The sequence below is a fragment of the Haliotis rubra genome, unplaced genomic scaffold (assembly GCF_003918875.1).
Source record: "Haliotis rubra isolate DU_JTF1 unplaced genomic scaffold, ASM391887v1 Scf68, whole genome shotgun sequence".
Lineage (NCBI taxonomy): Eukaryota > Metazoa > Mollusca > Gastropoda > Lepetellida > Haliotidae > Haliotis > Haliotis rubra.
In genome coordinates, this window is record NW_025767390.1 from 1,717,382 (window position 1) to 1,743,990 (window position 26,609).

General features: G+C 40.7%; 2 protein-coding genes across 2 annotated transcripts in view; one reads left to right on the forward strand and one right to left on the reverse strand.

Moving 5' to 3' along the window:
• Positions 1-18,559, forward strand: LOC124257968. The gene is made up of 3 exons (XM_046692043.1): positions 1-100; positions 717-855; positions 17,447-18,559. The coding sequence occupies exons 1-3, from the start codon at positions 64-66 to the stop codon at positions 17,589-17,591; spliced, it is 321 nt and encodes a 106-aa protein (XP_046547999.1). The 5' UTR covers positions 1-63; the 3' UTR covers positions 17,592-18,559.
• LOC124257966 overlaps positions 18,491-26,609 on the reverse strand; it is an 11,059-nt gene continuing 2,940 nt past the window's right edge. The window contains exons 2-7 of the mRNA XM_046692042.1: positions 23,397-23,759; positions 21,873-22,256; positions 21,401-21,442; positions 21,132-21,185; positions 20,258-20,348; positions 18,491-19,069 (exon numbers count right to left, since the gene is read on the reverse strand). Coding sequence (XP_046547998.1) covers positions 18,520-19,069; positions 20,258-20,348; positions 21,132-21,185; positions 21,401-21,442; positions 21,873-22,256; positions 23,397-23,759 — 1,484 coding nt within the window. The 3' untranslated portion in view covers positions 18,491-18,519. The remainder of the gene's footprint in view (positions 19,070-20,257; positions 20,349-21,131; positions 21,186-21,400; positions 21,443-21,872; positions 22,257-23,396; positions 23,760-26,609) is intronic.

Below are 26,609 nucleotides of genomic sequence, written 5' to 3' on the forward strand. Positions count from 1 at the left end.
AACCGACTCGACTTCATACGCCAGCCAACTCCGTCAGCAGCAGATACTCTGAACATCATCATTATGAAGGTCCTCGTCCTCCTCGTTCTTGTTGGATTCGGTGAGTGCAATGTTTGTCACTTTGTCGGAACGTTTTTCAAGAATGTAACATATATTAACAGGTCTACCTTCAAACAAATATCTGTATTATTGCAAAGCCTTTTCATTGTCAAAGCTGAGTTCAGGACAGGGTTACAGCATGCAATTTCTTGCTTTAACTTTCAAAATGCTACATGGTAGACCTTGTGATGTCATTCCCAAATTTGCCCCGTGCTATTTCCGTGTTGTATATTAACTAGTATCCCCATGTTTGTTCAATGAACACTTGACGTGTCTTTGCAAGATGTTTATGACCAGGCTCATTGGTGGGGCAGGATATTTTCAACTTTTGTCAAAATCCTGGTATAACCACTATTGGCATGAACAGATGAGCATGCCTTAACGGATGTTTCTAATTGTTATAGCCACCAAAATGAGAGTGTTCTTACCCACGCACTTCCTGTATTTCCTGTACTCATATGACGAGTAATTCCGCTGAAAATATATTTTGTGCACCAATAGTGTTAGCATAAGGCTTTCTGAATGGCAATCTGAAAATATCCACTTTAAAAATACAATAAGAGTGTGAAATTGTTGTTTGGGAACACTCAATAGCAAGCTCTGTTTCTATCAACTAGCCGCCTACCAGGTGACAGAGGCTCGTATGAACGCCTTCTCCTGCTCCGATGACTGCTTCAGCTACCTTGAAGGACCCTACTGCATCTCCAACGGCTCCGTCGTGTGTGACAACTGCGTCAGGGACAAGATGCTTTGCCAGTAAGATATTTAGCTTCACATTGCTGCTTGACTTCGTGAATGGGCTGTCTGAGAACCAATGTGACAGTAGTTCAGTAACTGTTGACTTCAATGCGTTAGCAGCAATGGGATGTCAAATATTATGTCTCAGTTCATGAGAAGTGGCTACTCATTAACTACAAGTGATACAAAAGTAGATCTGGAGAACTGATGTTGCGTAATTCGATCTGCTATGAAACTGAAGATGAAGTGACTGAAGTTCGAAAACATATATCGTGTCGATTATCAGACCCAGACCTGCTATGCAGATGCATCTCAGCAACTTAATAATATTTGCAAGACCGACCCATGACAACCACCAGGCTTTGAAAAACCGGAACTTCATTAACATCATTGACAATTATCAACATCTATGTTTTCTGTTTCTTTTCAGGGATCTCTCTTTAGCTTCAAAAGATTGCAATAGCGCATGCGATTAGATGGAATGACTGAAGGTGACTTGCAGAGCCCTCGAGGAAAAGTAAAGAATCGTTTACTCCGCACTCAGCAATACCCCAGCTATATGGCGGCGGTCTGTAAATAATCGAGTCTGGACCAGACAATCCAGTGATTAACAGCATGAGCATCGATCTGCGCAATTGGGGGTGTTCAAGTAAAACGCGAATATTATAGATGACAACTTCTTCTTTATTGTATGTCACAACGTTTGTGGGCTATTCCCTGACCCTTCGTCAGGTGAATTGTAACAAACAAGATACATCAATGAGTATATATACTAAATGTAGAAGAAGCCAGTGTTGAATGTAAACTCTGTCAAAAAAGAAACGCAACCCCTGTCCTCAGATATGAAAAATTCGTTTGAATGAAGTTATTGCTTCCAAACTAAATTTTATTCGAATGTATTGAAATGATACACGTAATTAATGAAGATTACCATCCAAACAACTGCATTTGTACGCATAAGTGTATTTTATTGCTTATTCCGTCACAACGCATGAAATGACCCTCATGGTGACTTCGCACAAAAAAAACACATGCAAATCATGAAAATGGCAGTTAATGTAGGGGTGTATAAAAGCCCATGTGCTTCCGTATTATATTTCATTCATTTGTCGCCGAAAAGCTGTGTTAAAATGCCACGATTGAGTGCTGCCGACCGAAATATCGCCATTGGTCGTGTTCAAGCCGGAGAAAGTTTTGGAACTGTTGCACGGCACCTAAATGTTCACAAAACAACGATATCCCGACTTTGGAGCCGCTACAACAACTTCAATTTGACCAACGATCGCCCGAGAAGTGGAAGGCCAAGAATCACGACCCCTTCAAGATCGGTACATCCGGGTCCATCACCTGCGTAATCGGCATGCCCTATCAACCGTGACTGCCACACAAATACCAGGTTTGAGGAGAGTGTCAGCTCAAACGATTAGGAACCGTCTGAAAGAAGCGGGTTTACGTGCCTGTAGACCAGTTGTTGACCTGTACTACGCCCCCTACATCGACGCCGACGACTCAGGTGGTGCAACAACGTAAGGATACGGACTTTACAAAACTGGAGGCGAATCTGGTTTTCTGATGAATCACGTTTTCTTTTGCAACGTCACGACGGAAGACAGCGTCTGTATAGGAGACGTCATAACGTTTTGCGCCCATCTGCGTCCGACAGGTGGACAGATTTGGCGGAGAAAGCGTCATGGTTTGGGGAACCATCTCATACAACCAGAAATCAGACTTGGTGATCGTTCCAGGGAACCTGACAGCCCAACGTTACATCAACCACGTGTTAGAGCTTCACCTTCTCCCGATTATTGACCAACAGACACAGATTTTCAACGGGACAACGCCCGGCCTCATACTGCACGTGCAACAATGAACTTTCTGCAGAATTCCAACGTCAATGTCTTGCCATGACCCTCTAAATCACCAGACCTCAACCCTATTGAACACCTGTGGATACTCTGGATCGACGCGTACGTCAACGTCAGCCGCCGCCACAGACGCTGCAACAGCTCGCCGTTGCACTGCAGGAGGAGTGGAGAGCCATTCCCAGGAAAGAATCCGGCGTCTTATCCGTTCTTGTCCAAGGAGATGCCGTGCAGTGATTGCAGCGCGTGGTGCTCATACGAGATACTGAGAAAGACGCCCCCCTGGTGACAAACTGGTGTCTGTGAGATGACTTTTGAAACGACAATTTTAAACATGCCCATCTGGGTTATTATTCTGCCAAATTTCAGACTTCTGTCTTAAATAATAAAAATGCCGTGTCGTCCTAAAACTTCAGATCAAAATCTCTAAAATACAGGGGTTGCGTTTCTTTTTTGACAGAGTTTATATACAATAAATTGGATAAGAAACAGATGAAAGAGTGAGATGTACAGATAATGGGCATACAGGAGAAGTGTTTATGCAAGTGATTAGCAGATGTGGGTATAAGAAGCCAGTAATGAGCTAATTGACTTCCCAGGCACTGGGGAGGTATACTCTTTGATCCCTGTTCAGCTGCGGTTGTAATTGTCTTATATGGTAAAAGACTCTAATAGTTTGCGCTTGAGCCAATCGTGGACTTTAGTGGTTAATATGGTTGATTTTTGCCTGTCAACAGAGTGAGTAGGGTTTTTGACGATTTTCTCTGAGAGAGCTGATTTTTGGTCCATTTTTTGTACAGAAGCTTTGTGCTCCTTCACCTAATGAGAATACGACAACAGTTCATATATTATCCGCTTATCAGTATACTTGAAGCACCCATCAACAAACTCAGTTTGACAGATTTTAACGTTTTTTTACAATGATTCACATAAGTAAATATATGACATTTTCAATAAATACATCGCATATCCGATGCCTATTCATGATATATATAGCACACATTCGTTGTCATCCGTTGTTGATGCAGTGGATTTGCAGTCTTCTACAGTACATATCCAAGATATCCTGTCTCGTTTTCTCTTGTTGACTCTGTACATGAACCTGCCAACAACCAAGTAACGATGCCGTGAGCTGTAGGGATGAATCTCTGATCTAACTGTGCATTTGCCATTTCGAAGTCGATTGTGAATCCGTTGGCCATATTTATACCAAAGATTTGAACAGTGTCCAATATTACCACCCTACTACATGTAATTGTTATTGTAACCTTTTCAATCAATTGTAAGGGACATGTGAGCTGCGATATGTTCACCTAGTGCGACGATTCCACCTTATTAAAACATCTAGAGTAGATTATCCGCAACCCTAATTACGTCTAATCAGAACCTAACCTTCAAAGGAAACCGCAGGTCGGCGTCCTGAGACTAGTGGAAAATCAAAAGGTCGGCGTCGTGAGACGACACCATAACTGCTTGGTGTTGAGGACGCACTCAGAAATATTACATGTATATGACGGCCTGTCTGTAAATAATCAAGTCCCGTCTAACGGCTGATACAGTGAAAAGAGTGAGTGAGTATAGTTTTACGCCGATTTTAGCAATATTCCAGCTATAGTATGGCGGTAGGCAGTGAAAAAAGGTTCACGTGCGCTGATAGGCCATCAGCCGACCGTGCTGTGAACTCAGCTACCTAACAAAAGAAAGTACACACGTGAATCTTGGATCAGACAAAAATAATACTACGTTCTCAGATTGTTAACTAGCTGGAAACAATCGCCAAAAACATTGCAAAAGTCTAAAGGTGTACCTAACGACAGGTACTTGAATTTACGCAACAAATTCCATAAATGAAACGGCGTTTGGATGCTGCATTAGCCATCGCACTATGCTACGTACTCTTCTTATTGTATGCATTCTCCGCACTGTACTACGCACTCTCCTTATTGTATTCTTAGCACTATGCTACGCACTCATCGTATTGCAGACCCGTGAAGGTCCGGATTAGAATGAACCATGCTTGTAGTAAGAGGCAACTAACGGGATCGGGTGGTCAGGCTCGCTGGCTTGGTTGACACATGTCATCGGTTCCCAATTATGCATATTGATGCTCATACTGTTGATCACTGGATTGTCCGGTCCAGACTCGATTATTTACAGACCGCCGCTATACAGCTGGATTATTGCTGAGTGCGGCGTAAAACTGAAATCACTCACTCACTCATCGTATTGCAGGTATTTAAGCCTACCGGGGTGCTGCCAACAGAAACACACTGCAGCGGTGGTATCCTCCCACGTCACAATTTTCAACCGGCTGGTTCTGAGAACTAGTTAGGTCATGCTGGGTATGACTATTGATATGTGTACCCATTTCATCATTAGAATAAACGAATGACAGACTCAGAAACAGAATATATGAATACGTGTGTTTGTTTGTTTGTTTGGGGTTTTTTTTGGGGGGGGGGTTTGTGTGTGTGTGTGTGTGTGTGTGTGTGTTAGATAAATATACATTATTTACATAGTGGACACATAATTTGATAATTTACCTGCATATACACTACCTGTAAATGGGCGACCACATAGTCGAGCATCAAAGCTTTGAATTTGTTTAGATCATACAGAAAGTAGAGGATGGTCGTGGTCTGTTCCATCACTCGATCGGTTGTAGCGCGTTGATTCCCAAGTTGAAACTAAACTGTTAACCGGGAAACAGTCTATAAAAGATAAAACTAACAAACAACAAAGAAATATGAACCACATGCACAAACAATGAAACTATGCATCTACGAAAGCCTGCGAATATGGGGTCAAATTAAATTTGGAAATTGCTTTGGTCAATCCTTGTCCGTTTTCTAACTAAAAGCTTTACTACGTACGTCCTTGTATGTTATAATACTGATCAGAAAACGTTTGAACTAGACCTCGCGTTTTAGTTGTAATATAAGTGTTTTTCATGAATAAACATCGAATTGACTTGTCTGCGCAAAGAAGAGCAGGACATAGTTCTGTGAAGATTACCGCTTGCAAATAGTTCGTAAGGAAGTGAAAGGAACACCACATGATTAAATCAAGACATATCACTTAAAATCAATCAGATGTAATTAAAAAAAAGTGACTGTAGCAAGCGTAATGTCGCTTATAAATAGCAACTTCACTGCATTATCTTCATACATTCATCCTTGTTGAAAACAGCGTGCGGGTCTTTGGTATGATAAGCGAGCAAAAACCGACGAAAAAACATTTTAATGATACCAAACTATTAAAAAATATCATGTTCAAGAAGTCTTATAATTAAATGCAGCATGGTGAACAGTATGGTGGTAAGAGTATGTGAAGCACGTCACGCCGATAACACAGGTTCGATTTTCACATGAATACTTGGTGTAGGCATTCATTATGATGCTGGAATAACAAAAAATCGAGTAAATTCTGACTCACTCACAGTTCCATGGTGCAATACATAACAAGTGAAATTCTATGAATTGTCGTGAAAGGTTAACTACAGTCGGGACAATCCCGCAAGCGGCGTGTCCAGGGAGACCATTTAGTGATTTTATTGCTGGAATGAAGACTCGGACGAGTCGAGAAACAGTTTAACAACACGACTTTTAAAGATAGATGTGAATATTTGAATGTATTTCGAAAATCTACACCCCATTGCGCCGTTTGATGATGCTATTAAAGCTTAATCCCTGGCACGTCCGACTCGTCAATCTTGTGACGTACACTATTCCACTACGTACTGCGGTTTTATGCGTTTATAATGCCGTCAATCTACACACATCCGTGGACGGATATTCAAATGTAGCCTTAATCAAAACGCTGTCAAACAGTTACAGCGGAATGTAATCTTTTATGATGAATTTACGAGTGTTTAATGTTCATAGTGACAGTAATTGATAGCTTAAGTTTCACTGATTTCGTGAATGTCACGCGAGGTCTGCAACATTTTAGTCCGATAGCAGTTATCTCCCTTGTAATACAAAGTTCGTTCAAAGTGCATGTTGATGTACAGTTCAAAAATGGCTACGTCAAATTCGAATTAAAACGTTTTCGATTATCGGAAAGTGAATCTAAAATATATGTCACTCTCAATATGAAAGGTAAATTTAGATAAATTAAATTATTACTGCCATCTTCTAAATTCCAGTTAAACATTTTACCAGAATTATATGATGAATTAAAAAGAAACAAACATTTTTGTATATTCCAAATTATACATACTTTTTATTAATATACCAGCAGCAAAAACAAAATCTTCAGTATTCCTAGTAATAGTCTATTCTTAATTATTTCAGAATGGCCCAGACAGCTCATATGAATGTGCACCTCACGTTCGTAGATGGCAGTGTTCTTTAACACAAATAATGTTGCTCGTCTTAAAACTGCATCCCAGTTCGGCTTTAATTTCCTCCCGGATACTCCGCCTTTAACCTGACTCACACATTCACATTTTCCTATTGTTTTAGATTATTATTTGCTGCAGTGCTTCACGAATCCAAACTTGTGAAATTTGAAGCTGTGTCATTTTTCTGCCAATGTGGAATTTATCATTATTCTTAAGTGAGGTAATGAAATTTGTTTGGTTAAAGTCCTTTCTTCTGTCATCACTCTCTTACTCATATCATAATTATACTTTTATATTACCAGTCAACCCAGTGTAACATCCTCTTGGAATTTACAACACCCGTTCTTCACATATCCACATACTTTCACATTCATGGTCAATACGATGTTCAGGGCCGGTATTGTACATTCCGGCTATGATTGTTGGCCAATATGCCGCAGGTAACTTTAAGTTAATTACATTGTACCTTGTAATACAACCCCATTAGACAGCACCTATTACGTAAAATCTCAAACGTACATGTAATTATAGCTATAGGTATCAATAGCAGCACGGAGGTGGAGCCACTTACTCTTGAACACTTGATACAACCGTTGAAGCATTGTACTGTATTTGTTTTCTCTAAGTATACTGTACATATTTGTAATTTCATTTTTAAAGAATCGTTAAAAGAGTACTATAAATAATATTCTATTGTCCATGGATAACTTTCTTCATATTGCAATGATATGTAAAGTACTCAAACTTTAATCTAAGTAATTTATATGCTACATAATTATGCACCTTTGCCAGAGACATACATTTGTTCGTTTGCTCGTTTACTCATTAATTTTTTATTTTTCTTTCTTTCTAACACTGCTGAACTCGAGTCGTATGTACGTGGTATACACATTGTTTTCACGTTAGTGTAGTTGGACAATTTGGAAAGTATTTCCATTTACAGAGTCTTGACATTTTTCATATCCATTGTATTACTTTTATTGCTATATCAACAGTATGCTGATGTGATGTAAAGCAATTAACCATACATGTATGTGTCAAAGATTGACGGCTTGTAAATTAGCTTAGAAACAACCTCCACAATTCAATACTTACGCTTGTAATGTGTCATTTCCATATTCCATAACACTGATGTGAAGCCCTTCAACATTTACATTTATGGGGTCATAAAATTCTAGGGGTGGGATGCATTGTTCATTTTAAGGATATGATTGGCAGAGCACAGCGTACATGGGTGCATAAAAGAGTGTTGTGTCCCCACCTGCCACGTTCAATGAGGGTAGTGCGTTTTGAAGGCATGGCAAGAAACAATAGAGAGGGGTCCGCGGCAATGATGTTCCTTCGGTCCCTGCTTTTTCTCTCTTTGGCGTCAAGATGTTTGTGTATGGATTGTGGCGCTCAGAAGGGTAAGGGAGCTTATTTAGTTATACATTTTTGCTTTACGCCTTCTTTGGAATTTTTTGTCACATATCTCATTCGCCAATAAACATTATATTGGGTCATAGATTTAGATCTACGGATATACATCTCGCCACAGAACGGAACGAATACTTGTAGCCCGGTGTCTAAGTCCGAGTTTCGTCCCGTAGCTGTAATCTGTTGATTAAGGTCTGCGTCTTCTAGCATCACTCACTCGTGTCATAATATTATTCTCACATTACCTTTCAGCCCAGTATGCGACGTGTAACATTGACTCGGAAACCGGTTTAAAGGGCAGAGTAGAATTTGCACAAGCTGTGAGTAGAGTATCTCAATAATCGATATCTTATTATGTATATTGTGAATACCCATGATTGTGAAACTTTCATAACTGAACATGTCATATGAAATCTCAGGCGGAGTTCAGTCAAGCATGTACATGGTCTAAGGATTCGACAACTGGTGTTTCACAATGTCTCACAAGCACATTAATCACACGAGCATCGGTTTCTGGTGTAAACAAGGGCTGCAACTCAGTCTCAGTAAGTTGCGGCACATTAGACGACTGTGCAAACCGTGAGCTGAAAATTTAATATAGAATATATCCGTCGTTTTGTCAAATGACATATTGTCCTCAAAAGACTATGCAAGGTAGCGAGACTAGGTAGACATATCTTTTCATGAAGTAGACAAATATTCAAATAATATATATATTTCGTACTCATCTTTATTAGCTGACTGACGAAATTATATGATAACACAAACCCCTCACTCACCCACTCACGGCTACTAGTGAGAATACTTAGCTGTTTTTTGCTACTACTACTACTACTACTACTTCTACTACTACTACTACTACTACTACTACTACTACTACTACTACTACTACTACATGTACTACTACATGTACTACTATTACTATTACTACTACTGAAGCTACTATTATCACTACAATTATTTCTACAACAACTACTACAAACACTATTATGCTTCTACTTGGTCCACTAACTACTTCCACCACTGCTTCCTTGTTACTATCCTTACTACTACCACTACTATTACTATACTCCTCCTCCCTTTACTACTATTTCTTCTACTACTACTACTACTACTACTCACTACTACTACCATAATACTTCTACTACTACTACTAATCCCTTCTACTCTACCACTACTACTATTCCCTTCCACTCTTCTAATCCTACTACTACTACTACACTACCACCACCACCCTTCCCCACTCTACCACTACCACTATTCCCTTCCCACTTCCTACTACTGCCACTTCTACCACTCTCTACCACCACCAATTCCTACCACCACTATTCCCACCACTACACTACCCTCCTACTCTCTACTACTACTACTACCACCCTCCCTACTACTCTACCACTACCACTATACCCTTCTACTTCCACTACTACTACTACTCCCTTCTACTTCTCTTCACTACCACCACTTCTACTCCCTACTCACTACTACCCCACTACCACTATTCCTACCACCACCACTACCCTTCTACTTCTACTCACTACTACTAACCCCTTCTACTTCTACTCACTACCACTATACCTTCTTCACTCTTCTACCACTAGCACTACTACTACTACTCACTACTCACTTACTACTTCCCACTTCTACTACTACCACTACCACTAACCCACTACTACTACTACTATTCCTTCCACTACTACTACTCCTACTACTACTACTACTATATCTACTTCTACTACTACTACTACTACCACTCCTTCTACTTCTACTACTACTACTATTCCTTCTACTTCTTCTACTACTAGTACTACTACTACCACTACTACTCCTACTACTACTACTCCTACCACTACTCCTCCTCCTCCTCCTACTACTACTACTACCACTAGTACTGAAGCCGGCATTTAGTTGGAATATTTTAGCTGAGTGCGGCCTTAAACAACAACCAAACCTACTACTAAAAATACTTCTCAAGATACTGCTACTTCGTCTGCCAAATGTCACTACCACTACCTCCTCTACTACTACTGCCACTACTACTCCTACCACTAAGAATATTCATAAGAATATCACCTCTTCTAAAAGCAAACATTGGTGCAAACCCTCCATTACTTCAGCAACCATGATGTCGAAATGCTACCACTCTTTAATTATGTTTCAGCTTCCCATATAAACTTGAAAAACGCCAAATATTATGAACGCAGGCAACATGTGTTCCGTAATTTCAGAATGACAGGATGTCCTCTGAGAAAATTACATACAGGATGTGAAAAAAACATGAATACAGATCATTATGTCAACCTGCTTTTACAGCTGGATCATCGCGCTCACATCCCCAGACCACCGCTGTACTTTTGAAAACGAGGTTCACACTGCTCGGGATGAATTTGCCCGTCAGATAATGTATTTATCTCACTTACAACGCTAAACACACAATCGCGCATCGTCTGTGAGTCCGGATCCTTCAAGTACGGATGGCTGTTAGGGCCAAATAGTCGTGTTACGTTTTCGAACGTTTCGTAGCTTTTCAGGATTTGATCCTGATAATACATATTTTATGAGACTTGTAACACTTTAAAAAACCCAATGTTTTTGAATGTTTAAAAATTATTTGACAAATGTACTTATCGAATCTCTGATGTGCACAATGAAAGCTAAGTGATAAGCAAACAAGCAAAAATACCTCGAATATTTATCAGATCTCTTGAAAATATGTGAGGATTTAAATATAATTATAACTCATCCAGCAGATACAACACAGTGATTGTAAAAGCCTGAAAGTGTTTTTTGTGATTCCAATGTGCTTGTACGCGAACCTTCTTCCGTTTCCAGTAGTTTTTCTAAATATTTTGAAGTGTTCATTCGGCATTTTTAATTTGACTTTTCAGAACGTAGATGTAATCTTTGTTCAACAAAAAATACTCTCAAATTTTCAAATTGTCAAAATTCTGAAAACTGAAAAAACGGAATTATGTCTCTTACGGACCGTCGTATTAAATGACGAATCAAAGCGTTTGTGACCAAACCCCGCGTGATTAAACTGCGACTCCAAATTGTTAATGTTGAGAAGTTATGCGAGCACTGTTGGCTTAGAGCCGCGGAGGCGAGTTGATGGTGATTAATTTATGTTCGGTTGGGATTTAACTGGGAAATAATCATAACGACATATCTATCTGGGCAAATAGTCGAACAAGCCGGTGACACCCCACGATATCGTCTGTGGTATTTTCCGTTTTACCAACATATATTCTATCAAAGCTATTTTCGATAACGTCGTTAATGATTCTCAACTCTCCGGCCAATGGAGCCTTATTATTGAATTATCGACAGCATGGTGTACCTAGCCCTTGAATAGAATACTGCCTGTAGCTGTATTTCTACCGAATAATTAATATAAATGGTTTATAGACATAAAAGTTTACTCTCCAGGGATAGCTTATTCTAATTAATTGAAAGTGCGACAACCCAACCCCAACCCCTAAATAGACTCCAGTACCTGGGGCTGTCGGGTAGCCTAGTGGTTAAAGCGTTCATTCGTCACACCGAAGTCCCGGGTTCGATTCCCCACATGGGTACAATGTGTGAAGCCCATTTCTGGTGTCCCCCGCCGTGATATTGCTGGAATATTGCTAAAAGCGGCGTAAAACTAAACTCACTTACACTCACTCACTCCTCCAGTACCTGTAGCTCGTTCGATCGGTTGTACTGGCTTTACCCTCGGATGCGCCTTTAAGTTAACATTAACCTCTTTTCTCCTTCATTGATGAATTATATTTAATATGAAATATGTGGAGCTGCGTCCATAAGTTGAAAGTTATACAAAATACATTTGTAGAGTGCTTAATATCCACCTCAAAGATGTGCAGTGGCGCTTAGAAAAAGCACAGAGATACAAAGCCGACACATTATTACACTGGTTAATCCAAGCTGTCTGTGAGGCGCTAGAAGGCGATGACGAGTCGTGTGACCATCATATCCCACAAAGGCATCCATTCACTGCTGGGTGAACAGCAGATAAGGTGCCATGGTCATCATGGCGAAAATCGATAAACGAAAAGAGAACGTCTAGTCTTGATTATTAGTCGAAACAATCTCAGTGTGGACGCCTGTAAACAAACCAGTGAGTGAGTATGGTTTCCCGCCGCTTTTAGCAATATTCCAGCAATATTCCAGCAATATTCCAGCAATATTAGGGCGGGTAAACCAGAAATGGACTTCACATATTGTACCCATGTCTTTGGCGTGACGAGCGAACGCTTTAATTACTAGGCTACACCACCCATATTGAGCCATATTGGTGTGATGACATGTTTAAAGTGGCATAAGTCCATTAAAATATCAAACGCAGCTCACCCAATGTCATCTTTTCGGGTCACAGTAATTTTCAGAATACAGACCCATGAACAGGTACTTTTATCAAATGTCTGCGTGTTTCAGCCGTCGAGTTGCTTTGGTGCACCGGATCCTCTCGAGATGCTTGTAACTATCAGCGGCTACAGAACAGAAAGTGCTAACTTCGTATACGCCCTTATGGTCAAGGAGTATGGCGATATCAGCAATGGCTGTCTGTCCACTGGTCGAGTCTTCAGGGTCAGCGGAGATCAAAGGTCAGTGCTATTCGTCCACACATTAGTGGGTGTGTATGAGTTTACGCCGCTTTTAGCAATATTCCATGGCGGGGATCACCAGAAATAGCCTTCACATATTGTACCCATGTAAGGAATCGAGCCCGAGTCTTCGGGATCAGGCGCGAATGCTTCAACCACTAGGCTGCCCCACCGCCAACGTCAACACATTAAAAATGGGACCAGGGCGATTAATGTCAAGATGTCTCAGCAGAGGTTATGCATACTGGCCAATAAAACTGTAGGCGCGAGTATTTGCGTTGTGTGTAGAATTGGTACACATTTCGGTTTCGGAGTAACTTATGAAGGTGTATGTACATACACCGTTGGTTGAAATCTATAAATTCCCTCTCTACTGAGGACCGGCTTTAGAAATGGTACCGGTTCATTGATGCTGTTAACATCTCCGGAATTGCATTCGTATGATGTTGTGGACAGCGTACTAAGCCTACAAGCCAGGTGTTGGTGCTGTAATGTTGGATCAAAGGTTTCGTCAGGTTGTCATTGAAGAGATCAACCGGGGACAGGTTTGTGAACCTGGTGTGCCCGTAGCGGTCATACAATTTCCGAGTCCCTTGGGGAACCCTGTTGTACAACATGACCATAATCCCATCAGGAAGGTTAAAGGTTTTTTACTTATGTTTACTGATGCCTACCTATGTCACTTTTGTCTGTTGCTTACCAATGCCAGTATGTTCTGGTGCTTACTGACGTTTGTCATTGTTTAAGAATGTTTAAGATTTTTCCCTATTTATGTTGATGTTTTCCACTCTCTATCGGTACTTGTCACTTTGTGTCCAATGTTTACTAATGCTTGTTACTGATTACCCGTCAGGTGCTAACTGATGCCTTATATTGGCATGTCTGCGTAAAACAACACAAACAAACAGGCATGTCTGCGTTAAACAACACACGAAGAAACAAACATGCCTGAGTTAAACAACACACGAAGAAACAAGCATGTCTGAGTTAAACAACACACGAACAAACAGGCATGTCTGAGTTAAACAACACACGAACAAACAAACATGCCTGAGTTAAACAACACACGAAGAAACAGGCTTGTCTGAGTTAAACAACACACGAAGAAACAGGCTTGTCTGAGTTAAACAACACACGAACAAACAGGCTTGTCTGCGTTAAACAACACACGAAGAAACAGGCATGTCTGAGTTAAACAACACACGAAGAAACAGGCTTGTCTGTGTTAAACAACACACGAAGAAACAGGCTTGTCTGAGTTAAACAACACACGAAGAAACAGGCTGGCTGTCTGAGTTAAACAACATACGAACAAACAAGCATGCCTTGTAATGATCTATTATCAGTCTAATGCTCCAACTGACATGTCATTTTCATTGTAGACCCACCGGATTCCTGGCTACCTACGAGAATCCCCCCAACCAGCCAATCAGGGCCGTGAGTTCTGCCACGCTTAATGGCCAGAGATCCATCATCGGTCACACGCTCGTGGTGGGTACATATTGCGACGATTTGGGGAGCACATTTGTGATGACTTTAATAACATCCTCACTGATAATGTTCTACATTTGATGTTGGTTAGTATTTCCGTTGAGAAAATTTTGACAATACCTACGTATACCTTCATTTAAACACTATGAAAACGCGGTACCTGTCACTGAATACATTAAGACATATATGGTTGTTCTCATTATTGGGACTGAAAAAACCCACAAAAGTCTTCTTTCATTTTCCTTCTCCCTTTAGAGATTATAAACATTTAAAACATTTTCGTAACAATTTGCGTCTAACAATTCCCTATTTTATGTATCTATTCTTGTAAACACTGAACAAGGAAGTGTTTATACATCCTTTGGGTATTTCTGTTAAATTGTGTGCTCGGTGTTCACGAGATAATTATAGGCCAAAATATATTCAAGATTCCCCACTGTCTTGTTCATTATACGTGACTCATATGGCTGTTTTCTGAACCTACAGGTAACCAGGGGACCAAGCAGCAAAGTTCTTGGATGTTGTGTAATTGGAATATCCGACGGATCCAGATTTGCTGGCATGCCAAAACCTCAGCCCGTACAGCAAGCTCCTTTCGGCTTTGGCTCAACTCCTCCAGAACCAATGAAGAGCAACAGTTTCTTTGGAACACGCCATCCCTTTCACACGCAAGCCGCTCGTAGCTTGCCCTTCAGTTCTCATGATGACCCTAAACCCTCGCATTCTTCCTTCGGGTTTGACATTTCCTCTCTTGGAAACATCCATTCCGGACCTCCCTCTCTCCGGAACATACATTCCGGACCTCCCTCGCTTGGAAACATCCATTCCCAACCATTTGGACACAGTAATTTTGGAGGTGGCTTTGGGTCAAGTATTGCTGGACCATCTGGGCTGTCTCCCTCAATTTCCAACCTCAAAAGGCCCCCAACTCCGCCAGCCTTCCCTGGTGGAATCCATGATACGGACACTGGTTCCCCTCTGTTTGGACCCATTGGTGAAGATGCTAACAGTGTTAAAAACACCTTTGGTTTTGATCTCCATGACTTTACTTCACTGTCCGATTCTGAGAAATTTATCCCCCGAGATGGTGAGGAAACAGAAGGCCCTGGGGCTGAAGGAGGAGAACCAAGTCGTGATCGGGGATACGACGACAGAGATCCTAATCACGGGAATGGAGCTAGTGGGAATTATGATGAGGGTCGTGGGAGACAAGGCGATTCTCAAAGTTATGCTCCTGAGCGTAATCATGATCGTTACGCTCAGGAAGAACAAAGTGCTCCCATTCATCCAGGTGATAACCACGATGTGCCCCAGAGAGATGCTGGTTCATATGCCAACAGTGATCGCGGACAAGAATATGCTCATGGACCTGCGTCAACCCAAGCTGCATCTTTAGAAGATCCCACTAGTATAGCTTCTGTTGACTCTCAACCTAAGTCATCTAATACTATTACTAGTAATATCCCTGCTAACATAAATGCACCACACCCAAGCACTGAACAGGCTATCGATCAACCAACTGGAGCCAATTTTGTGAAAGCAACACCAGCTTCTGGACAAGTGAACAATGCCGCCCCAACGTATGAACACCAAGCTAATTCTAATGTCGTTCGCGAACCGACACATCTTCAAAACACACCAGTGCTTCAACAAGCTTCCCTTACTACTGCTGGTCCAGTATACGCTGCAATTGCAAAGGCTGCAGATACAGAGGCTGACATCGTTGCCCCTACGCATGTGCCCCAAACTACAGCTGCATTTGAATCACCATCTGATTCTGATCCCAACAATAGCCCTGTTGCATCAGATCTGGCTCCCCTGCCTAATCCAACCATCCAATCTCCTAAGGCACCTATCGCGACTTCCAATGCTGCTACGTCGTTTACCACTGGAACTGCACCACTAAAGTCAGCTGGTTATCTCAACCCTGTTGGAAACACCCAACTTCAGACTAGCTCCAACGAAGTTTCTCACGCACCTGCCCACCATGATCAGCCCTCTAATGACTATTCACCCGACGGGCATGCTGACAGTGGACATGCGGATGCCGGTCCCGCCCCTGCAGAATCTAATCCACCATACACTGGTCCTCAGTCACTGTCAACCGCACAGCCGAATGCATTTGCAAGCAAACCAGACTTTCATAGCGACCACTTTGACCATCCCTCATCGTTTGGGTCTCACGAAAGTAATGCCTACGACGCGAGTCATCATGGCATCTCTGACGCCGATGTAGCCAGTGAAGCATACGCTCCAGTGGAACCCTCCTATGGCGCCTCATCTCATGCAGGTGTTCCTAATGACATTTACGACGTTCCAACATCACAGCCTTACACCCGCTAGAACACACACCCAACCCAGAAATCTCACGGGGATTAACGGTCAAACCTCTCTACGGTGATGGGTCTAGATTCAAGGGATATTCAGTCTTTTAATCATTGAATATACCCCCATATGGAATAACAAATAAAGAACAAAACAGAATATTTACTTATGTTTATTCTTTCGATGAATGTTGATTGTAAGTATACGAAGATTTGTTTAGTAAATGTTACATGTTAAGTCGTGTTAATTAATGATACGAATAATCATGTGAAATACAGTTATTTAAGAAGTGTACAATATAAAATACTTGGTTCAAATGTTGAACCCGACCAGCAGGTTATGGTTGTATAGCGACGTAATATGCTGCATAACTATAATTTTATTGTAACATTTGCAAACATAAATGTTTACTGTTACGTGTGAAGAAGCACAAACTATATACGTGACATATGTTTTGTTTGTGATATGTCATGAAAATACATATTCTGTTGGTGGATGGTTTAAAAAACTACCCTGCAACAAAAAGTATAAAGGTGGAAATTGAATATGACCAAAAATTACAAAAGTTACAAAAGGTTACTAGTCAGAAAACAGAAAACAGACATCTTTGGCGTCATTCTCTGTGACCATTCCTTGTTTCTTATATTTTTGCCACAGTCGAACATTGGTGTGTACTTGATTGTGCCGGGGATTTTACATAACAAAAGATGACGTAACAGATTAATTCGAGTAATGTATAAGATTTGGGCTTTCACTAACTTCCTTTCGGTATATTGTAGAATATATATCGCCCTGTACCACGTGATACACAGTGATACAACAAAACAGGAAACAGTCCACTGGCGCCAAAGAAACAAGTAGTCTAACGATATGTCTATCTGCATACGCGAAGAGTGAGTGAGTTTAGTTTTACACTGCACTCAGCAATATTCCAGCTATATGGTGGTCTGTAAATAATCGAGTCTGGACCAGACAATCCAGTCATCAACAGCATGAGCATCGATCTGTGCAATTGGGAACCGATGACATGTGTCAACCACGTCAGCGAGCCTGACCACCCGATCCCGTTAGTCGCCTCTTACGACAAGCATGGGTTACTGAAGATCAATATTCTAACCCGGACCTTCACGGGTTGCATAAGCGAAGACCATAAGGGAGGGATCCAGCCCTCGTGCGAAAGATAACAATTCTTTTGTAAACGTTACTCTACTAAGGATGTCAGCTGAGGTTTCGCACATAAACTGACTTCCAAACAATGTACACACAAATATTTGCTATGTTTTTGTTTGGGTGGCTGAGTGGAGAGGTGGTAATCCCACAACAGCGTGTGTACATTTTCTTATGTTCATCAGTTTTGTTAAAAACAAATCTCTCAAGTTAAAAACAAACTTCTATGTCAATCAGGTGGTTATCGTCATTTTAAACATTTAACTAACCAAATGGTCTATAACTCTAATTTAAGGCACAGTTGATAAATAGCCTCGTATTTGACCCGAAATCTATGATTATCGACGCAACGCTGAATATGTACTGCAGACTGAATTACACGAGAGTTCGAGATGCGCAGCGTTTACAATCAGCAGACATCCTTAATTCGATTTAGCTGTTGACAGTTGTTCAGTTGAAACTGTAACGAAAACTAGTCTGAAGTTTGGTCCTTGACATCATCATCCTTCTCAGCAACATCATTGTAAGGGTTCTCTTCGTCGGCTTTTGGAGTCGTGTTCTCGTAGATGTTGTCAACCAGTGATTTATCTTCAGTGTTGCCGTTCAAGTGGTCGTAGGCAACGTCACGCTTGACTTCATCAGTGTCACGCGACGCCGACTCGGTTGTATCATACGCCGAGTTGTCCGTGCCTATCTTGACCATACCGACCAAGCATTTGTCATAACCGTCGACCTTGTCCTGGTCAACTAGTACGTGACGAAGGTGATCATAGACGCCTACAGCAGAGGTGGTGGGTGTCTCGTCGGCAAACTTGATGCGGTCGTATATGGGTTCGTCGGTTGATTTTGGTGGAGGGCGAACCTGGAGTGTTTCGGTTTTCTCGGAGATTGTATCAGGTTGTTGGATCGTTAGATTGATTGTCTCACTGCAACCGCTCTGGGCACGGAGTCTCCGTTCCACAGCTTCCTTGGAAATTGATTCATTCAGGGGAATTGTCTGAAGGTACTTCGTCACATTTGCCCTGGAACATATCGGTTTGATCTCAATGGTCTCTGACATATACTACTCAACAAAGGTTAAGAGATTTTCATATTACTTCAGTAGAAATGTCCTGGCATGGAAAATTAACTTTGTCAAGGCCGATAAATAATTATATGAAAGAATAATTATTTGAAAGAATCGGATGTTCCTTAACTTTTCGTGAGTAATCCATGTATGTAATATACGTCACGGCTCTGGAAACACTATAAGTCCAACCAATTGACGGCATACTACAAATAGCATATGCATCTTGCTTTTTTCAAGAATGCAGTTTTATCCAAATGGCCTTGAAGATTTATAAAGATCGATTATACTGCCACATTCAGTCTGAACATAACCGAATCGCTGATACAAACTAAACAAATCTACATGTATTTGGATGGTTCAAGTAAGCTATACAAGTCTTTGTACAAACAGTATAACACCCAGTGTGTCAATGCATGGTGTATTGTATGCTCTCTACGAACTTAAATCACCTATCACTTTACAAACTTCAAACATATAGAGTATGATTTGATGGTATCTAAAGCCCAAGCCGACTTATATAGACTGTTTGCAGTGAAAACGTACCGATGAATTTCACTTCAAACAAAAATGTAAATCAAATAAAGAGAAATTAAGATTGCGAATCCTCATAATTTTACCTTGCCATTTCAAAATTTAAATCTCAGATTTTAATTCAACTTAGGATAAAAGTTGTTTAACAAACGATCATAGTTTCAAATCGGTATTATTGGTTTGTATTACAAGGGGGTATGCACATTAAATGAAACACCGAGAACAAGGAGGGTTGGTCTAAGTTAACGCTCATCACGTTCCGCACGTGCATTTGTTTCACTGTTCCAACTACTGCGCTTACCCCCTTGTAAAACAAACCAATATAAGCGATTTGAAACAGTGATCGTTTGTTAAACAACCTTTTTCCTAAGTTGAATAAAAATCTAAGATTTAATTTTTAAATTGGCAAGGTAGAATTATGAGGATTCGCAATCTTAATTTCACTGTATTCGATTTACATTTTTGTTTAAAGTGAAATTCATCGGTACGTTTTCACTGCAAACAGACTACAGAGACCACGTCTCCAGCACTAACTAAATCCAATTCTATAGTTAAGGTCCTGAAAGACAAAAGTGGATGATGACATCTGAAAATCATGTTCAACACTTACCGCCTCTTCCAAATGATGACGCCAGCCAACACTGCTGCTAGAACCAGCAACACAACCACGCCCCCTATCACTGCTGTCATAGACGTGTTATCTGAAACAATAGATCTGTGAGTGAATTGTTTTCTGCCGCATACAGCAATATTGTAGCTGTATCAGGTTGACACATAAACCATATTATCTGCAGAGACGTAGTTGATTCCATGAGTAAGTGAGTGAGTTAAAATTTAACGTCACATCGGCAATATTGCAGCCATATCGTGACGAGAACAGTTGATATCAATAATCAAATCAATAATGTATAACGTAAAAATGATTACATGACTATCCAATCGTTGATGTGTTTTGTAACCAGCGTCTCTGTGTACATAATAATAATAATAATAATAATGGATATTTTTAGCGCGCCATTTTCCACCCACTGATACATGCGCATGGCGCTACATAAAAGCATACATACAATGCATACAGAGGATAAAATATCAAAATAAGTATACATTGAAATTGATGACAGAAAGATTGATTTTAGGGATAGGCTTTGGAAAAAAAGAAAGTCTTCAACTTAATTTTGAAAGTTTCCAATGTGGGAGACTGCTTTATGTGGAGAGGGAGAGAATTCCACAGAGTAGGACCAGCGTACTGGAAAGACCTCTTGCCAAAAGAAGAAAGGAGAACTTTGGGAACGGAGAGAAGACATTGGTCTTGAGATCTGAGAGTTCTGGTAGGGGAGTACACAGTGAGAAGTTCAGAGAGATATGAAGGAGCTTGATTATGCAAACATTTATACACAATGCAAAGAAGTTTGAAGTCAATGGTGTATATGGTGTACTTAAAGAAATTAAGGTATAAAGGGCCTCCTAAATGTTTTCTTATTTACCTGCAGTGTTGATAACCTTTCTGTCACCAGCGGGCCAGTCGTCTCCCCACCAAGCTTTGGAAAAAACACATTTATTTAACTAAAGAAGAAAAAGAAAATGTAATGACCAATCATTTACATTTGTTTATTTATATCCTTTACGTTCATGATAGGAGTGATAGTATCAAACAGCTGAATCATGCATTGATTCGTATTATTGTTACTATTAAACTATGAATGTCTAACCAGTATGTATTATTTAAAGACGCAAAATTATGTAATTTCTGTACCATTTTCGAGGGATCCACAACGGAGTTCAAGTTCGGTGTTCTCTGAAACAAATTGAAAATTTCATGTGCATTTTTCTAGGCCAAACGTGCTTGTTCAAATATAGGTACAAGGAAATATACCACACTAGTGAGGTAATTGTTGTTACGATCTTAAACATAGCACTATAATGAGTATATAATAAGTTCTTATGAATCAAAGTACGTGCACGTGAATCCAGCTATTTGATATTCGGTTGGGGGAGTTTGGTGTTTTGGAAAAAATATTCCAGAAAAGACTGAAGAAGACATTGGCATTAAGTTTAACACCGATAAAATGTAAGGCGCACACATTTACACACGCACAGATAAAAAAGTAAAGGTCGATCTTTTAATCTTTTTGGATTATCGATGATTGATACGGTACGTTCACACAAATTCAGTCTGATAAGGTCAAAAGGTATCTTTGGCGAGTAGCTTCAAATGTGTTACCTACCAGCTTCCACATGTATCCACACATATCCTGGAAGATTTTCTGGAACTAGGTTCAGAAGTATGTCAATTGGGGTCAAGGACATTCCTATATTTGTCACCGAAGAGAGGAATGTACGTCTACCATACGGACCGCAGGTGATATTGGTAACGTGGCCTTCATTCTGCCGTATGAGAACACTTGAGCACTTCTCTCCCATCTTATCGAAGCGGACATCGAGAGCGTTGATGGAAACGTTGACTGGGGTGGATGACGTTGCTGGTTCCACTCTACAAGAGTACTGTTGGACTTTGTCAGAGTTCCGTAGGTAAAGCTCGGGGTCAAAGGCAAGAAACACGGACTTTCCTCGCGTGGAGCCAACGGTGTCAAAATCAACCATTTCTGTTTCTGTGGGACAAAAAAAAAGAAAGAAAAGGAAGCATCACGATCTGATTGATATTGTCAAAACATATTTCTGTACTATATTAGAAAACATAAAGACAATGTACTGGATTAATAACAATACAGTTTAAACTCTAAAATAGTGATAGCTACTCATACATGCAAAATGTACAATGGCATATGGCCTTGGAAAACGGGAGGAGGCATTTGGAGTGTGAATAATATGCCTTAATTCGCTTAGCCGCGACAGAATCCGGTGTCTGCTGGCTTCATATCCTTCAGTTGATCACGGGGTTTCCCTCCCTATTAACCAGGTGACTGAGATAGATAACAAGCTAAACATGGACAACTGAATATAACACCTAAGGCCATAAAAGGTTGGCAATAAGCGCCCCTTCAAATTATTACACAAAGCCTTCATTCTACAGTGCCTGGCCACTTTTTTAAAAAGATTTTCTCAAAATCCAAGTATTGGTGGAAGGTAATTACATTTCTTGCAAATTGGTTGAATGGTGGATGTCACCCTTAGCTCTAGATTATGCTTACCCAGTTCCCGAACAATTGATGTCATCAACGATATTCAGTGACCTATTTATTTTATTTTCATATCTATTTTGCTCCTTACGCGAAATGGAATACGTTTCTGGGGATAGTTAGGACAGGGCATTGTTTTGTACTGACGCTAAATATCTGTTGTTACATTACACACATTTCATTATTAAGTACCTAAGACAGGTTTGTCTTGAGGTCTTCCAGCCATTGGGTGTCGATCGATGACGTCCTTGCAACGTACTGGTAGCATTCGACTGTCTCTGGGCTCTTGTGGACAGAGCATCCACCCAAAGAGCAGAAAGTCTGTGGTTCGATCCCCAGTCGTTTTATACAATAAGGCTTTAGGTGGTACTTCATGTTACCCTGGCTTGCTTTTGGTATTCAAGGAATAAAACAAGTGGATATTCTTGTTAAAACAGCTGTATAATAATATATTGCTGGCAGGCACAATGAAATCTCCAGTATATACCATACCAGTTCAAGCAGCAACACTCTAGTGCGCACACACACACAAACTCGCACCCGCGCGCACGCAGGCACGCACACAGAGAGACACAGACGCGTGACATATCACCTCACCAGTTGTTGATATACCTGATATGCAGCTGAACCTGATGGACGAGAAGGACGACAGTGTACGTGTTGATAACATGCAAGATTCCTGGACACGATCTGTGTAGTAGGAACAGTTGAATTTTCCAGAACAGCGCTCATACAGAGACCTCATGTAGATGTTCTTGAAGGGGAAGGTGCAGTCATGCACTTCGTCTTTTTTGCAGCAGAACTTGGTATTGAACGAGCAGGTGTTCACGGCAAGGCTGGGGCAAAGGGACTCCTTCATCTTGAAGCCATGGACAGCTGATATGATGGCGAGACGGTCAGTATTTCCACAGGTCAGTTCATGACGAGAACAGGGCCCCTGCCCGTAGCAGGCGTTGGAGACGCCAAAATGGAAGCCTGATTTACAATAAAACGTGAGTTAGTGAATGTCGTTTTACAATATTCAGTGAATGAGTATTTTTGTACGGAATCGAACCCATGGTTTTACGTCCCACTCGGTCATATTTCAGCGAATCTGGACTAGACAATCCAGTGATCAACATCATGAACAACGATCTACGCAATTGGGATACGATGACATGTGTCAACCAAGTTAGCGAGCCTGACCACCCGATCCCGTTAGTCGCCTTTACGACAAACATGGGTTACTGAAGATCAATTCGTGCCAGGTCCTTCGAAGATGAACAATAGCACACATTGGAAATACAACAAAAACATCATTATAGTTCGGTAATCTGGACAAGAAATGGGCATTCTTACTGATAATGAAAGCACCAAGCCACCAGTTGGCACTAAGGGACTATGGCATTACGCCGCGTTCAGCAATATGCCAACACTATCACGGGCGGGGACACCAGAAATGGGTTTCATCTATTGTAACCAAGTGGTGAATTGAACCCGGGTGTTAGACGTGACGACCGAACGCTTTAACCACCAACTCCATGAGTTGGTGAATGTTGTTCTACGTTTCAGTCATCGTACAACTTTAAAGCTCCTGTGGTGTCGAATCTGGTTCAGACAAACCAATCGATGGCAGAGTTGAGTTGTGGTTGAGTTGGGTTTTGCGTCACATCGGCATTTTTCCCGCCATATAGTGACGAGAACAAGTTTGCATTAATAAACATTGTAAGTAAATACTCGGAATGAGTTTTATTTCAAAAACATATATTCATTACATTGTCATTTAAAAACAGAAAAAGTCATAGCACCAAATTTAAAGGCAGGCAATTTGTTAGTCACATTTCACAGTTACAATTTATGATAGTCACATTTCACATTTACAATTTATGATACAGGTCAACTTCCCTCAGGCAGTTCACTATCAGATGAGCGCTCACGCGGGAGAACAGATCTTTCAGGCTTGTTGCATCATAATGTGAGTCCCTTACAGACTGAGAATACTATTATTAACTGTTACGAACATAATTATGCTTCTGTAGACTTCCTTCACTAACTACCTCCATCAAGTCTTCTACTGTTACTTGTATTCTTGTGGCTACTACTATCTTTTCTACTACTAATACTAATACTCCTTCTACAACTACTGCTTCTACTACAACGACTACTCTTTCTGCTACTGCTGCTGCCACTACTACTATTGCTAATGCTACTACTACTTCCTTCTACTGCTACTACCGTTTCTACTACTACTTCTACCTCCACTACTAGTACTCCTTCTTCTACTACTACAGCAACTACTACTACTACTACTACTACTACAACTTCTACCAATACTACTAGTTCTACTACTACTACTACTGACCCGTGAAGGTCAGGGTAAGAATATTGATCTTCAGTAACCCATGCTTGTCGTAAGAGGCGACTAACTGGATCGGGTGGTCAGGCTCGCTGACACATGTCATCGATGCTCATGCTGTTGATCACTGGATTGTCTGATTCAGACTCGATTATTTACAGACCGCCGCCATATAGCTGGAATACTGCTGAGTGCAGCGTAAAAGTAAACTCACTCACTCTACTACTACTACGAGTAATCTCTCTACTATTACTACTTATAATAGCTGCTACTACTTATTTTGCTAATACTACTACCACTAACACCGCTGATACCACTACTATTTCTTCTACCATTCTATTAATAGTTACATCACTACAACAAAAACTACTACTACTACTACTACTACTACTACTACTGATGCTGCTACTACTTCTGTTAATACTTCTACTACTGCCACTACTACTTCTTCTACTGCTGTTGCTACTTCTACTGCTAATACAACTACTACCTTTGCGTCTACTACTACTACTACTACTACTACGTCTAATACATCTACTACTGCTGCTGCTTCTGCTACTACTACTACTACTACAACAACAACTACATTAACGTTCTCAATGTTTTTTTCTTCCTCCATTATTGTCACCACTTACACATTACATTGTTAAAATGACACTAGCTAATACTTATTCCTAATACCGCTGTGTTGAACACCAAACCTGCATATACGTTTTGTTTATATATTTAGAAGGGGTTGAGAGCCAGGCCTCCTGAAATGCATTCATTGAACATCAGCGTCTGGTGACTTCCTGCGGTTATATGAGAACGACTTGTTTCCTGGCCGGATGCCCGAGGGTCGCCTCACACCGTGCTGCATGGACCTATGTGACACTTGCAGTGCACAGCGTGTGACTGTCATTATGACGCCTGACCTACATGTGACTGCTCTGGCTGCAAACTGTAAGCATTCTGAGCACTGAAACGCATTCACAAAAGCCCATGGAGAACGGGTTAACATCAACCTTTATTTGTCTGACTGACGACACTGATTCGGTGGTCAGGCTCGCTGACTTTGTTGATGTATGACACTGTATGTCAATTGCATAGATTGATTGTCATAATGTCAATCACTGGTGTGGTCCAGACTCGATTATTTACAGATAGCCGAGACATACCTGAGCGCGGCGTTGAAGGAGATATATTGAAGGAGACATTTTAAAGTACATATTTACACACCAAAAATGTATCATGTATAATTTCATAATGTTTATACTCAGGACCACGTATATTATATGCCTCCTTTTACGAACAGGGGGTAGGATAACTGTTGTAAATGTAGAAACCTTAAAATGAATATTTAGAAGAAAAAACCCCGAATATTTACTAGCCTTGTGAATGATTTACCGATAAATAGCATTGTGAAAGGTTTATGTGTGGTTGGATGTTAGTATGTGATACTATGTTCAGTATCGATTATTCAAGAACAGAGTCGAGTCATCTTTTTTCAG

Coding starts and splice junctions, on each gene's coding strand:
- LOC124257968 (XM_046692043.1), top strand. CDS start 64: ATGAAGGTCCTCGTCCTCCTCGTTCTTGTTGGATTCG. Junction 101..716: donor CCTCGTTCTTGTTGGATTCG/GTGAGTGCAATG, acceptor TCTATCAACTAG/CCGCCTACCAGGTGACAGAG. Junction 856..17,446: donor AGGGACAAGATGCTTTGCCA/GTAAGATATTTA, acceptor AAATTACAAAAG/TTACAAAAGGTTACTAGTCA.